Source organism: Amblyomma mixtum, chromosome 1 (genome assembly GCF_055824585.1).
Source record: "Amblyomma mixtum isolate Tamu chromosome 1, ASM5582458v1, whole genome shotgun sequence".
Lineage (NCBI taxonomy): Eukaryota > Metazoa > Arthropoda > Arachnida > Ixodida > Ixodidae > Amblyomma > Amblyomma mixtum.
In genome coordinates, this window is record NC_143012.1 from 162,045,571 (window position 1) to 162,061,973 (window position 16,403).

Consider the following 16,403-nt stretch of genomic DNA (forward strand, 5'->3'; position numbering starts at 1 on the left):
CAGGCATCTAGAATTTTGAATCCATCGAAACTCGACCTCCGTGGCCCGGTTCGAACTCGCGTCTTTTGCGCCAGCCGCCGAGCTCCATAACCACTGAGCCACCGCGGCAGTGGAAACTACGGTACGAGGTTGAAGTGAACTTCGCGCTATTTTTGAATAACTGACTAAATTTTCGAAAGCTGGAAAAAAATTAGGCTGTTGATATTTAACACCACCTTTTTTATGCGGCTTAGCTGAAACCCTGGAACTTTAGCTGGAACCTTTTTTATGCGGCTTAGCTGGAACAGGGACTCAGCTAGGTTCCAGCTCCACAATTTGCTTATTGCCACATGCAACAAATTTATGAGGACTCCAGAGCTGATCGCAACCTCAAGTGGTCGTTGTAGTCACTTTTTGTTCGTTTTTTTTTGCGGGATAACGGGACACCACAGCAGAAAATGCGAGCCTCGAATCTGCTAACCGCCGGTGTTGCTAAGTTGAATTGCCCTCGTTTTCCTAAGCGGCGCCAGATGGCGCAACGTGATTGGACAGGAGGAAGCCAATTGATGCACGGCGGCTTACTCGCAAGCAAGTATGGGCAAGTACAACAGGGCGCGGCTTGCATTATTTATTGAAGGAAGAGAGTGAAACTCCCGTTCTCTGGTGCAATACCTGCGTGCTGTTGGGATCGAACTAAATCCAATTACTTCCGCAGTCCCACGTAAAGTGTGCAGAACAAACGCTACATTACTTCGATTTGCCTGCGTATTCCTTTCTCGGCAATCAGCTTCAGTTCTGCTGCTAGTACACCTGTTTCCTAGATCAGTGTCCCTGTAGTGGTTCGCTTGATATTGGCAGGACCTGTGTTCAAATAGGGTTCAAGCTTTATTGAGGGGATGTACGTTGTACGGTAAGCGCCACTTCTAGGACTCTCGCGAGATTATCTCCGCAAAAGTAATATGCAGGGTGTTTCACCTAAAACTTCATACAATTTTTCAAATTAGGCTTTTTGAGTTAGAATAGCTCTTTTTACGGCATAGCATTTTCATTGGTGTAGCACATCAGAATACAGCCAAGGTGTGTTAACTAGCAGGTTGGTTAACTAAAATTGAATAGCTAACTCCTTAACTATTAGTGCTAGGCTCCTCAACTATTGAAAAGCTGTAGCCCGCTGTAAGTAATATCCATATCAGTTTTTACAATTTCTAAAACGCGCTTACCCTCGGCGCTGTGCTCCAACAAATTTTGGCTATTTCGACGAGTTGCATTCACTGCAGAGGTTGCTTTGACTGCAAGCTTTTCGAAAGCGCATGTCACCAGCCGCGGTGGCTCAGTGGTCACGGCGCTCGGCTGCTGAAACGAAAGACGCGGGTTCGATCCCGGCCGCACGTTGAAGAACACCAGGTGGTCGAAATTTCCGGAGTCCATCACTACGGCGTCCATCATAGCCTGTGCCGCTTTGAGACGTTAAACCCTAATGATGCAATAAACGAAACGAAAGCTCATGTATTTTGGAGCGAGGTAGACAAAATTTGTTGAGGGTAACCGCGTTTTGGAAATGCTAAAAACTGATGTGGGTATTACGTACCGTGAGTTACACGCATGTCAAATATTAAGGAACTTAACAGCAATGGTTGAAAAGTTAACCATTAAATATTAGTTAACCAGTCTGCTAGTTCGCACGTCTTAGCTGTATTCTGATTTAGTAACCACTGACAACGCTATGCGAAAAAAAATCGGCATTCTAACTGAAAAACATATTTTTAAAAGTTATGCAAAGTCTTAGGTTAAACGCCCTGAATATACAGAGTGTTTGACCTAAGATTTTACTCAATTTTTAAAAATAGGCTTGTTGAGTTAGAAGAGTGCTTTTTTGGCAAAGCATTGTCAGCGGTGAAGTACATTAGAATATAGCTAAGACGAGCCAGCTAGCAGGTTGGTTAGCTAATGTTAAATAGTTAACTTTTGAAGTATTACTTACAGGCTCCTTAATTATTGAGAGGCGTGTGACCAACCACAAGTAATAGCCATACCAGTTCTTCGAACTTCGAAAACGCGGTTATGCTCGGCGCTCTAGCCCAACAAATTCTGGCTATTTAGACAAGTTACGTGCACTGGAGAGATAGCTTTTGCTGCAAGCTTCTCGCAAGCCCATGTATTTTGGCGCGATGTGTGTAAAATTTGTTGGCCACAGGGCCGAGGGTAATTGCGTTTTCGAAATTATAAAAACTTATATGGATACTACTTACGGTGGGCTACACGCCTCTGAATAGGCTATCAGTAATAGTTATAAAGTTAATTATTCAATATACAGTTACCAACCTGCTAGTTAGCACATCTTGGCTGTATTGTCATGTACTTCACCGCTGACAATGCTATCCCGAATATATATATATATATATATATATATATATATATACTTTTTTCTCGTAAATAATTGCCTTGTATTTGTTTACCTCGCATGTTTACCTCGCATTTTATTTTTATGCGTTGTTTATTTACATCTTCGACACCTGCTGTAGCTATGATGTGGCTACAGTATTTTGAAATATACAGCGAAATAAAATGAAGTAACCTTGATCATTGCGCTTTCTTGGTTTTTTCTTGCATCTTCAGCGACATACAGCGCTTGTATTGTGGCAAACTGAGGTCTATGAAGTTTACACTGCTCGCATTGCCAAGTGTTTCTTGCGGAGATTCGATTTCTCGCCGTTTGTCTGCCCACGCCACTGCAGGTTAACAGGCTGTCATGCGCAAAAAAAAAAGACTTTACGTGGGACAACCTACATATACAAAACCGGTGTGTATTTATTAAAGTGGAAGACCTGTACAAGCCACAGTGGAACACGGGAACGACGAATAAAGTCTGAGCTCGGAGTGGCCGACGCGTGCAAGGAGTATTTCAGAGACAGACTTCCATGTCGGCCACACCCTGTGCTGACAATTTTCTTCTTCGAAGAGTCACACACAGACCGCGAAGGAAATCCTCCTTCTATATGCTGGGGCGTGCCTAGACGTCTGCAGGAGAAAGTAGGTCACGCCAGAACCAGACCGTGTGTATACTCAGCCTTACGTTAGTCGTCGGATCAGAACATGGCTTCCGTTCGCGAAGTCCGCTATTCGCCGTCGCACAGGCACTCTACTGTCCTAACCTTGAAAGATGCATTCAAGTCACCTTGAATGAGAGGCGCCGCCTGAAAGGAATCTATCGATTAAGAATATGCGAGGGCGATCGATTGGCCTACGCGCATGAAAGGCGAGACCACGGGGCGAAAGGGACCCAAGACCGCGGCCCGACCTTCCGCACTAGGTCGTCACCGAGTCACGCGGGTCCCGAAGCAGACGACGACGTGTCCTGTCTGCCGTCGTCTGCACGGCGACGCCCACGAGGGAGCTATATACGCGGCGTGGGGCCGCGAATCGAAGGACGCATGCGCTTTGGGAGTCCAAACCCGGAGCGGTCTCGACCGCGGCGCGGTAGAAAGAAACGCACAACTGCGAAAATATAACGGGAGAGAGAGAGAGAGAGAGCTTGCGGAGAGGAAGTGGGCGCCAAGCGAAAGCAGTGGTTGAGGAGAATAAAGCGGAGCAGCAGGCAGGGGGTTACGTGCAAAGCCTTTCGTGTGCCGGGAAGCTTCCGCCGTGTGACGTGATCTTTCAACTGCGGTGTGGAACTGTGGCCACCATCAGAAGGCAGTTCTTGGAGACTTAGGAGTTCTTTCGGACTGTGCCTTGCAGAGGGCAGCGTAGCTCCTGCCCCTTCTAGGAAAGTCGCCTCCCACCAGAAAGCCGCTCCCCCCGCCAGCTGGTCTTCTGCGACTGGACAGCGCACCGCTGCGGAGTGATGTTCGCCCTGTGGGAGATCTACTGGCTTCTCAAAGAGTGAGTGAGAGCCGCTGTTTGCTGGCGCCGCTAGTGAGGGCCCTGGGTGGCGTGCGAATCTAGGAACACGTGGTCTCGCCTTCTACCGTCTCTGTCTCTCTCCCTCATTCGATCGCCCTTTCCGGGGAGAGCATCGTCCGCCTTGCTGACCCAGTCTCGCGGCCTCTCGAGGTGCGAGGGGAGAATCTCGCCACCTTCGGCCTTGCCATTGGGAGTGCAAGGCCGCACCGTGGGTCCGGGGCCAGAATAGCAACAAGAATGGCAACTTCCTCTGGCTGGGCACAATGTCAACTTGGAGCCACGTGGAAACCCGTGAAGCGGTTTTCAAACAGCATGCATTCATTGCCGTTGGGACGGTCGTGTAAACGGAAAGGGTCATTGTCAATTTATAATTGACCTTTATTCGTAAATTTTAGTCTGCCTACGTTTATTTTGCTGCGAAAATCTGTTGTGACCTTGATTAGCGCCCGCGTGAAGGTTACGCACGTAAGGACAATTTCAAGGTCATCGCTAGAATAGTGGTTTCCTTGGATTCTTTGCAATGACCTTTCATTCGTCGTACCTGTTTGTCTTCGCTCTTCAATATACTAATCCTGCACTCGTCTTGCTTAAAAGCATACACATTTCGTTTAATCTTTGTGTATCCGCTTCGATTTTCACTTGGACCAAACATACTGATTTTACCTGCATATTTGTATTGCTTGCGCCTGCACCTTTCACCGGCTCCTCCAGCACAGGCGAAAAAGTGATCCTTCATTCTTTGGTGCCCTCAGCCATACAGCCTATTTTCACATTTGTTCTTCCTTCGAGGAAATTTCGACGCTCTGCTTCTGGCCCTTGTTATTCACGAATACTTCTTGAACGCTGACTTTCGTCAGCCGCCCTACTCAGGTAGAGCTTTGTGTGCTGTGCTGAACCTAATTTCTTGATGGCATCAACAAAACGTATTTACCGAAAAGTGCTTAATAGAATATTACTTGTTTCACACTTTTAATAACCAGCTAAATCTGCATTAAAATGAGGAACAGCACCCATGGTGAAAGAGATTTAATTTAACTCAAAGTATGATCATATAACTACTAATTAGTTGTGTTATGTGCGTTTTAAGGTCATGCATATTTCGCCGTCTAGAGTAGGTCATGTGATCTTTATTTTTGCCACAGCATCGACTCAATGGCTTTGTTAAGCATGTTTCTCTTTTTTTAGTTCGTATTTACTACCGCTAAACAGTCCACATACAGGCGTGAAGGTTCCAGTATTTAATCAGGAACTTTCGCTTGCTTGTTTTTGTACTAATACTGTGTAAGCACATTCAATGTCTGTTCCAACTTTTCTTAGCTTTGGGATTCCATAGAGCGAGCGTAAAATATAATTCTCAATTCTGTCATACAAGCTGTCTCGAGGAATACAAATTCTCGGTGCAATCACATGCAATGTATTACCAAACAATAGGCGTTTATTATGTTGACTTCCGCGTTTCCGCTAACCCGACTACAGCGTATCAACCTTTACATTTCCTGCCCTCGTTGAACTAGGATTCCCCGTTGCGTAAACCCGATTGCTTCTATAACACGCGCTGTTCCAACCTTCACATTTTTTCTAAGTTCCCTGTCCCCGTTCTACAACGACCTAAAAAGCATTCTAACGTAACCTACTCCAACACGTTACTAGAGTCCTACTTTCATTGAACTTCTCCCTGCACTATTAAAAAAAAGGTAGTAAAAAGGTAGCAAGTGCCGCAGTTACTAACTCTGACTTCGTTTTACTGCTTTTTATCAGCTATTTACTACCCTCTTCAAGGTACAGTTAGTAAAGTAGCCCTTGCTACCTTTTACTAACTATCACCGCTAGTTACTATCTGGTTAGTAACCGTTCCTTTAACCCTAAAATAAAGTCAAGTAATATAACTGACACAGATGGTCATGCCAATAAATTGAGTTTGTAATTAAACATTTCTGCAGGCGCGTGCGGTTGGTAGACTAAGCTGTGTCCACAGTCACAACTTCATAATTAGCACTGCTATCTTAGCGCTACGGGTAAGAGCCACTAGCCCGTAACAGAGTAAGATTTACGGAGTATATAAGACTGAGAAAGAAAGTGCGCGTGTGTGACTCTTTCTGGTTTGTCTGCGGCCAGTAAGGTTGTTTGCGCCACCACCTCGCATAATTTGTACATATAATGCGCACTAAACCTAAACCTAAGTGTGTGATTTACGGCCAGCACGCTGTGATAGCTCTGACTGGTTTCGGGAATTAGTCAAACTGACTACGCAGCTTTTTCTGTGTTCTCAGTATACACAACTTTGGCAAGCCACGCCAGCACACCGTACAAAGAACCTAGCAACACATGCTAGTTTCTATTTATTTTCTTAGTAAATACTACTCGTTACTAACTGCTGGTAGCAGCCGCTACTTACTCAATGGGTTTGTGACTGTTACTAACCTTCCCGTAACTAACTGCAGTTACTAACAGGGTAGTAACATATATGACAACCAGTTAGTACCCAAAGTTAGTAAGTACTACTAGCTTTTTCCTAAGAGTGTGTGTTTGCCAATTCTAAATGAAGTGCATTGTTGTAGCACGGTTTGTTTCTTTCCGTGGTGCATATTTGTGCCCATATTTGTTATGACTCCGCCCTACGCTTTGTGGACAACCCTCATTGGATCACTTTTTTCGAATGTGGCGGCATTCATTATTTTGATATTCGCCGTTCATTTGTACATCTGTTATAGTACCACTACGCATCAGTTTTATTTTTTTATATCTTCGTCGTTTGTTTAGCACCCTTTATTTGCACGGTTACTCATTTTACCTTAATTTGGCCTGTGTTTCAGCATTCTGAACACCTGATTGTTCCCGGACACGCTAAACAGTAATTATTACTATTTTTACTAAGAATGAATTCTGAACTACTCGCATGATTTTCAGAATAAATTAATGTATGTAATTGTTATTTTTATTGCAAGATGTAAAGGACGTTGTTTGGCAGTGATAATAGCGCCGGATACTTCTTTTCATACAGGTGAAAAAGATAGTACAATTACTAAACAGGAAGGCAAACGAAATGAAACACAGCACACCAATTTCGCAGGTAGTTTCACTACGCCACCACTGCTGTAGAGGATGCCGCTAGTTGTAGTTCTTGGCGGAGTTGCATGGCTACCATGCTTGGGAAAAGAGTCATCCAACTGCGTGAAATAACGAAAACAAAGCAGTCCGCCTAACCATTACAATTTGAAATGGTACAACTGGTTTCCGGAACGAATCAATTAATTTAGAAGCGTACGTACATTTGTAAAGAAAATTTCAACCATGCACTAACACCGATCTGTGATGTAAGCAAGATGCGGCGGCTCTGCTGACGCCGGCTGTGACGACTGAGGGTGAAAAGGAGGTGAAAATTCTGAGTTGTGAGCGAGTCCGGACTGACATTCAGATCATGATTTGAGTCGCGAGTACGAACTCATTCAGGTCATGATCTGAGCCATGAGTCCAGGCTCAGGCTCAGATCACCATCTGTATTTTCGCGAGGACGTTGTGGGCTTAGGGTTTTTTTTTCTCCTTTTCTGACAGGGGAGGGTAGGAATGATACTGCCGCGTGCGGCCAAGGGCAAGGCGGCTTCTCGATGGCTGTGGGTGACCGACGAAGAGGATCCCTTAGAAACGAGGAAGACTGCGTTTTGTTCCTTTAGTTTACGCGGGGGCGGTGATGAGGCGCCTGGGGATGTGTGGGAAGGTTTCAGCAAGTTTCATCCCGTCTGTGCGGGAGGCGGTGGTGTCTTGTACTGTGTCTCTTAAACGCCTCGTGCCCATTCTCATGCTCACATGAGTCGAAATGACTGAGTGAGCACAATTCAGTACTCAGTAGAGATTAATTGAGTGAGCCCAAATGAGTCATGAGTCGAAATGAGTGAGTGAGCCCGGAGGAGTAGCGTGTCGAAGGGCGTTGTAAATCGTTATGGCAGGTTGACTCCGGATGACTCATGAGTCTTAATCAGCATAGTGAATTGTGAGTCTAAATGAGCTTGAATTCATAAGTTCATAGATGGTTTGGTTTGGTTTAGTCTGGTTTGGTTTTCTTTGGTTCGGTTTGGTTTAGTTTGGTATAGTTTGGTTTGGTTTGGGGGGTTTAACGTCCCAAAGTGAGTCAGGCTATGAGGGACGCCGCAGTGGAGGGCTCCGGATAATTTCGACCACCTGGGGTTCTTTAACCTGAACTGACATCGCATAGTACCCGCAACTCTAGAATTTTGTCTCCATCGAAATGTGATCGCCGCGGCCGAGATCAAACCCGTGTGAGTGTGAATGAGCCCGTCGACCAAACTTTTCTGTGTGATACTGGGTGACCACTCGTGATTCTGCCGAGGCATGCAAAGAAAACCTTTGGAAATAATTTTCTCCTTTCACAATGTGCCGATGGAAACGTCCGTTCGTGAGCAGTTGACTACTGCTTTCAAGAAGTGTGTCGCAAATTTTTCACCGCCATTTTGAAACTAACTATATAAAATGTAACTATAAAGATGTTTTGTGATGCCAAACATACACCAAACAGGCGCTCTGTCCGCTGGGAGTGACTCCGAACTACACAAGCTTCTCGCAGAGCCCAGCATGCTGCAGCGTGCTCTATATTGCCTAGCAAAGGCTGCCATTCAGACTATACACCTCAAATAGGCTTGTTTTGAAGACAGCCCTCAAGCAACACGGAAAACGAACTCCGCAGAGTAACAAACGACAACACTGTGTTAACAAACCTAGGTGGCGCTCGCGGACGCCGGAGGGGGTCGGGAGTATCGTTTGGGCCGTCGTCTGCTACTACTACGGTGTGCGGTTCGCTTTCGTGCGCTTATCGCGCCGTTTGAGAGCTACCTTCCATGTAGAGCTGTCTAGGCCGTCTATTCTGCACAACTGTATTATCGACCAAATATATTGCATGCCGAAGCATGCCCGACTCCACGAAAAACCCGCGCGATTCGGTGAAACATCTAGCAGATAGAGCGCCTTTTGGGTGTATTTCCGGCTTCGATAAGCTCATTTATCGCGGCAGTTTTAAAAGATAACTTCCAAATGACGTTCCATACTTTGTCACACTATTCCTCAAAGTGCTCATCAAATGTTAACAGCAGCTTCTCTGGTACTTTTGAAAGGAGAAAATGATTGCGGGAAGTTTTGTTTCCATGTATTTTTTAGGGTCGCGATCTCGCCCTGTGCCCCGTCCAAGGGTGCTTCCCACGAGCACGTATCGCAGTGTATCAAAAATACGTCGCCTTTGAAATGACGTTTTACACTTTCACAATCCGTTCTAGGATGTACGGCACCTCTACTTTACGAAGGAATGTCGTCATAGGTGCACTGCGAAGTCTGAAAACTGCTTTGAAAACTATTGCTTACATACATGCATTGTTATCGTTACAAGGAAAACATAGCGCTGAAACGCGAGAGGACGAGACGAGCGACGGGGCAAGCGCTAAGGTTCAACTAAGCGTTGATTGTGAATCCGGAACATACCAATACGTACACATCTGAATCTACAAAAGGAACGAGGAACGGAACTTTTCATCCCTTTTTGTACATTCTTCTTTCCTTTTCTAGACAAGATGTGAGCATATTGGCATGCCGGATCCTCAATCAAAACTTATTTGAAAGTTAGCGCTTGCCCTGTCCCTTGCCTCGTCCTCTCCTCTCTCTGCACTATGTTTTCGTTCCAACAATGAATTAGCAAATTGCTCAAACCTATTCACTTCTGAATTCCTTTCGCCCTCAAACTTAGCTTTAACACCCGAGCCCACTCTGGGCTACGCGAGCGACCCTATTTTTTTAAACACAGTGTTGGTCTATGGAGGATTCCTGTTTCGTGTCAGAAAGACTATATGTCACTGCCGGAAATAAGCATTTATAGATCTGTATCGTTCGGTCGCAGTCGTACAAAATGGTGCCAACTGAGTGCGCCCGTGAAAACACCGATGGGCGAAACCCTCGTTTATATGTCACAACATAGCTAGATATGCTACCTGTCTCAAAGCCGCCTCAAGATTCAGGGCCGCGATAAGCCAGTCAGGTCTGGAGGCATCATGGCGTCCCACAAGCTTCGCGCATGCGTAGTGAACGTGATAAAATTGGTCTACTTAAATACGAAAGATATATGACGTAGCAGAACTCCAGCGTACCTGGAAGTAACAATAAAATCAAATGCAGTGCAGGTATAGCAGATACTATTGATATCCGTTTTTTTTTTTTACTGCGATTTACGCAAGCCATATTTGGAAGCCGTACACTTAACAACATATGGTGAAATGTGAGCGGGTACATAATGAGGCCCTGTGGTTTATTTTCACCCCATATGCAAGAACCTAATCAGTGACCGAAATTAGATGTAGAGATGGATTCTTGATGGTAAAGCAAAAATGCAAATTAATAAGCTCCAATTGTTTTTCATGTTTTGGACGGTGGTTATAAGGTCGACCTAGAAAGATACATAACACGTCGCAACCCTGCGACCACCAGAACAAGACATTCGAAACCCATAGCACCACTGAGATTTAGAACAGAATCTTTGAAACGATCATTTTTGGTTAGAAGCATAGATGAGTGGCACAACTTATGAAAAGATATCTTAGGGTGTTCGAACATACAATCTTCTTCAAGTAATCCTATCAAATATTTGTAATTTATTGTAATTACGTTTATTTATTATTTCAATTGTATTGTTTTTTTATTTTCTCATTGTCAATTGTTACTCCACTGCTTATATTTGCTTTAAATTACTTCAACAAGCAATCTGAATAATACGGTGATGTTCGCAAACTTTTTATTTTTGACCAAGGTGAATTAAGTTTATCGTGTTCTGAAACATAGTTTCTTGTTATTCTAAATTGCATGTGTTGTGCTGGTTAGCCATGTGAAAATTTGTGTGCACAACTGCATTGTCGGTTTATGTTGTTTTTATTGTTTCTTTGTATTTTTTATCACCGTAATTCTCGCCTCCGCATTCGCTGGCAGTACGAATCTATAAATAAACATAAAAACAAAAATCTGCAGTGCTAGATGGCTAACAAAATAGGGAAGCCGGCGAGCAGACTTAATAGAGTATATATATAGACACATAACTTTCGGCTGCATGTTTTCCTCTTTGTGATGATGCGTAAGGCATTAGTATACATAGATGACCACGTGGTATTTGCCTATGACCAAAAAATAATTTATGATTGAATTTCTCTCTATTGCTGTTCCAGTTCTCGTCTGGGCAGTCGAACAATGACTGCAACAGCAAAGGTCCTTAAATGCCGAGCAAGGCATGAAGAAAGCTGCGATATACTCGATACTTAGTCGCTTTAATTCACTACACACTAAAGATAGCTGCCTCAAGAGCCGGAATGACAATGGAAGAATAAGCAACGATTATACTGCAATTTTCCATGCCTCATGGGAGAAGCATAATAATTCGAAGAAGAGAATAATTCGATTACAAATTATTTAGTGTTCGTAGGCCGATACAACGCAGTATTCCTTGTACAGAAATATCTCACGAATCGTGGGAAAGAAGAAAATATATCACCAAAGTTAGGTGTATATGCTCCTTTAATAGAGATTACGAGACTCTGCCAAAATTTGTGCTCATGTCTCAGGCGTATACACCAGAGGCGAGCCCTACCGAAAACCTCATTCAGAAGCTCGTGCGAGAGTTGCCTATGACGGGTGTCATAAGGTGCGAATGTTTATGGTATGGCAAACACTGGGCTCTCCGAAGAAATTACTCCAAGTGAGGCCGTGAAATTGGCAACGCAGCACTAAAATGTCGCATGGCATCGCAAGTCCCCTTAAACAGTTGGGGCAGGCAGAAGAATCTATAAAGAAAACTAGCAAAAGCTCAACGGCCTCTGAAAAAACTCTAGTTTTCCTTTAGATATTTAGCGGCACCTACATATCAGCTCACAATTTTTTGTTTTCCTTCGGGCACTGCTTCCGTTTCTGAGTTAATTCTGTACTGACATTTCATGCAAGAGCAGTCAACCGCAGTTAACCGCACCCAAGCCTGGGTTCACTCTTTCCCGAGTGTGACTGCCTTCAGGATTAACGGCTGCCGTCAGTCACGTCTGCCTCTCGGCGAAAGGCGAAATTGTGCAGCGTTCAGCCGTGTGCGCGGAGCACACACGCCCGACATCACCGTCAACGCTGGCGCGGGCGGCCTAAGGCGGTGCTAACGAACCTGACGGGGCCGCCCAGAGCTTAAATGGTTGCCTGCGCATGCTAACCAGTGACCCGTTCTCCCATGCAATGGCAGCCTTCGCGTCAACGTATTCACGTCCATGCGTTCGTGTCCACGTCAGTCTGCGGGACCCGCTTTTTTAGATACGCAAGGCCCACCATTGAATGTCGTGTGCATAAACACGTCGTAGCCAACGAGCCGTAGTTCAAACAGTGGAGGGAAGGTACCGGCATTCGCGAATGTCGTGATGTTACTCGAATTTATGCTCTCCCCCACTGGGCTTGAGTAATAGCGGTTCTGACGCAAGCTGCCTGGGCCACGGAGTCCGATAGTGAATTTTCCTGGGTTTCGTTTCTTGCAAGCGATTTCGCGCCGTATGATGAACGGGGCCTTTCATCTCAAGCTACGAATAGCACCTCTTCTTAACAAAATATTCTGGCAAGTCTTCAATCCCCGTAGCAGATTCTACACGCGTCAAAACATATCAGTACATTGGAAGACGAAAACTCTAAGTGAAAACTACTTGATCAAAATGACGTACAAAAAGAAGCAATGCTGTCCTTGTAACACATCATCGAAGTGCGACCTAGTTCGTCCTTGCCTATTTTGTGCCAAGTATTTTGCCAACCGAACATTCAATCCGATCTTGTAAAGTCGCACTCTCAGGAGTGAAAATACACATATACATTGTCGAGGAATAATGATTTATTATAATACACAAAGAAAGAAGGTGGATGCAGTGGCTGTTGAAGAAAAGTATCATGCAAGCCATTGCCAAAAAAAAACGCGAATTTTAGAGCTTAATAAAGCTGAATGAACGGCTACGAAGAGGGCTGTGGATTAGTCCTGACAACAAGGGGTTGTCAAAACATACGCTTAAATAGGAGTACACGGGCGCATTCTAATCTAGCCTCCATCAGAGAGCGTCGGCAGTAGCCGGAAAGGATCCCGTGACCTTATTCGTAGTGATCAGTGTTGCTGCGGTGGACGAAAGCATGGCGGACACCAGGACAACGAGGGTCTGAAACTAAAGAAATCGACTGCTCGGCCCCACTACGAAGATGATTTAAGGAGAGCGAGGAAGATTTCGTTTTAACCCTCGCCACTTTGTTATATCACGTGATGCCCTTTCACGTTTAAAACTCTCTTTGAATTCTGACAACTGTACATACCCTATCATGAATGGTCTCATCACTGCTGCATTACTGATTTAATTTTTTTTTTCATGCATGCGATATGTATACATGTGCTTCTACACTCTCTGCTTTTCAGCTCTTTCTTTTTCCCCTTACCTTTTTATGGCCTTAAATCTTCCATCATAGAGGAGCTAGGGCCATTCAAGCTGTCTAGAACTTCCAGAGCTTTTTTTTTTTTTTCCGAGGACGCCTCGCCTATGTAGATAATTTCTGCACGGGAGAACCTGAATAAAGCTTATTCATTCATTCATTCATTCATTCATTCATTCATTCATTCATTCATTCATTCATTCATTCATTCATTAGGAGAAGTGCGCAGCTTTAGAGAGCTGCTAAAGGGTTCATTTTCTCTCTGGCGATCCCTCGACAGGAACTGTTTGTGCATCAAAGCATACGCAAAGTTCCGCGTATGTGACTGCACGATGCTTGGCTTCCGCGCACGCCCCGCTTCTGTGTGGCTTGTGCGTGATGCACACGGAGTGCGAACCATGCCGGTGTAAATCAAGCGCCAGCCTGGGAGCGCAGGCGTTTACGAGTTTCCGCGCCTCGTGAGAGCGGTGCAAACGGCGGCCGACGCTGCTCACAGCGCGCGGAAGTCCGCCGTTTGACCGTTCAGTGCGGCGGCCGGTGGACGTCACGAGGCGAACAGCTACCAGCGTCGTCATGTTGCTGGTGCGTTTGTATGCACACCGCGTCGGTGCGCGTGCGCCGCAGGAAGAATTAAGCGTCTTCCTCCTCCAGTCGAGTAAAGAACGAAGCCTCGTTCCTTTATCCTGCGAACTTCCATGGCTGCGGTAATGAAAGCCTCATCTTCAAAGTGCGCAGACTAAATCAGCCCTGACTTGGAGAGCATCTGTGAAATGCACAAGAGACACACGGAAGAAAGGGCAAGAAAAGCAGTGGACAAACGAGGCTGCTCCTTTCATTTCTCAACGGTTGCGAATCACGTGAGTTCTTTGGGGAAGGCCTTCCATATTTGGTAATGACCACTTAAGTTATGTCACTGACGATTCGTCGACTTAATGGAGGAGAAGACTGCGAAACGATCGCTGCTAAACTCACCGCATCGGCTTTGTCCTGATTCTGCGTACGGTTAACGCTACTGGATTTGGATCGCTAGAAGCACTTTCTCGCGCGGCGCCATCTTGCGGCCACGCCATTCAGGCACTATAACCACTGAGAGGAACTGTCTTCAAAGAGTTCCGACAGAGAGCCGTGTGTCAACACAGCATGGCGTCACTTGCTCTTGTCTCACGAGCAACGATATAATGGAAACTGTTCACAGCCCTACGTGCTCCCTTCAGTGAAACCCGGTTTCGACAACAGCGCCGTGAATCACAGCCTAGCAAGCAGAGCAAAATGCTTTTCTTGCAGGAGCGGCAGTGGTTTTGGGACGCCATTTTCTTTGGCATACCTTGAGACAAGCGATTCCGCGTTTTGCAGTTGCCACGCGCATCGTGCCTGTGCTACTGGTGCTGTGTCCTGCAACGTGCAAGGCTATGCATCAGCGCGTGCATCTTGCCGCATGGAGTCTGCCTTTTCACAAGATGTGGCGCTATCTGGAGAGTGGCGAAAATTCGTCTGCTATCGTTCAAAAACAACAGAAACTGGGAGACGAGACGCAAACTGCGCCTGCAGAGTGACACATTTGCGCTTGACAGCTGCCTCCATCTGCCGTACGTGTCTCTCGCTAACATGAACTGCGGATGCACGTTAAGAGCTGGCTCTTCTCACCGAGTACAGCTGTATAAGGAGAGGTGCGCATGTACAGATCGACCATGCGGAAATAACAGATTACGTTCCGTGTTTCACTAGACCCAAGGTGCCCGCAGAGCATCCAGACAACGTTGCAACAATCGCCGCGTCGTCTGGGCAGCTCAGGGTGCATGTGGTAATCAGCAATGGCGCAGGACTCCGGGCAGACGGGAAGGAGCGATGAGTTACCCACCACCGAAATGCTCACACCCGCTGGACACCAGTTCTCTGCAAAGTGAATTTTGCTCGGAGATTCACTTCCCTGGATCAGCTAAAAGACGTGCGCACGAGCCACGTGCCGATCTCCCTTCGCGAGCCATTGCACGAGACCACGTGCTAGCGTCGCAGCACGTTCGGCACTCGTCATACGTATTTCACGCCGTTGTGAAGCCTGTCCTTGAACCCGGTGACTCCATTCTGAAAGAATCGAACTGTGCGCTCTACCCCTGCCCACTGCCCTGGAACTTCCTCGGGACCCCAGGAAGTGCTTCTCCAGCACCGTCCGCCAAGAGCCGCCGCCGGCGTGGGCATCGCTGGTTCTGCGTCGCGACGACGAAAGCAGGCTTCTTGGCAACCCCTGCCGGTACTCGCGGAGCCAAGCACCGAGTCTCGGAATGGCTGCCCTCCTGACAACCTCCGCCACCTTGGCCTCCGTCGCGGTTCTCCTGCTCGCCGTCTACTGGGGCTGGCAGGGAGACCTCTCGTGGTGAGTCTCGGAGCCACCAGAAGGCGCGCAAGCGGGTCTTCGCCCTGCTGCTGCGCTGTTAGAAACGTATTCCTCCCATGCACGGGCAGGTTCGGCATATCAGTTGAAGGGCAAACAACACTGGTGGTGTAGAGTGCCCGCGGAGTGTCGTTTCCGTTTCGAAGGCGTTCGAATTCTTTTCCCTCGCATGGCTGCACCAGTAGCGCCAAGGTACAAGGACGCCACTTTGTCTCTCGTCTGCACGGGCGGCTCTGGCGCAACGTTTCCAAAAATTAAGTAGTCGGCAACAGTGCTAAAGGCCTGTCCCCTTTCGCCTTCCTAAACTCTCGTCTATTCTTTCCTGACCGTCGTTTTTTTTTTTGCGCCAAGTCACCAAGATGAACCTATTCGACAAGTTGGCTCCTTACTTCAGACGTGACCGCAGCGCAAACAAACTGCGTTCACAGGGGCAACACTTCCACACGGATGGGCGCTGCACTCACGACGGTTGTGAGCGCAGCATTCAGCCGTTTGTGTGTGTATTTGCTCGTTACGTAATTACTGCGCCCTACGGTTATGTCTGAAGCTTACAATAGTGCTGCGTATACCTAACTCTGAACATTATTTTGAATTTACTGATAGCCTGTTCACATTAACACTTCTTTTTGGGCAAGTTGGTTCATATTTGAAAACTTTAAAAGGG

The 16,403-nt window shown here is 46.3% G+C and overlaps 1 protein-coding gene across 2 annotated transcripts in view; it reads left to right on the forward strand.

The window, feature by feature from the left end:
- The first annotated feature begins 3,560 nt into the window (after positions 1-3,560).
- The window catches only part of LOC149369568 (arginine kinase-like), an 81,831-nt gene continuing 68,988 nt past the window's right edge, over positions 3,561-16,403 (forward strand). Inside the window, exon 1 of one of the 2 annotated variants that reach the window (XM_089558896.1) lies at positions 3,561-3,861. In XM_089558896.1, the coding sequence (XP_089415022.1) occupies positions 3,824-3,861 (38 nt within the window). In that variant the 5' untranslated portion in view covers positions 3,561-3,823. Of the gene's footprint in view, positions 3,862-15,608; positions 15,722-16,403 lie in introns of those variants that run through there. The other variant, XM_089558885.1, reaches the window with a different exon arrangement.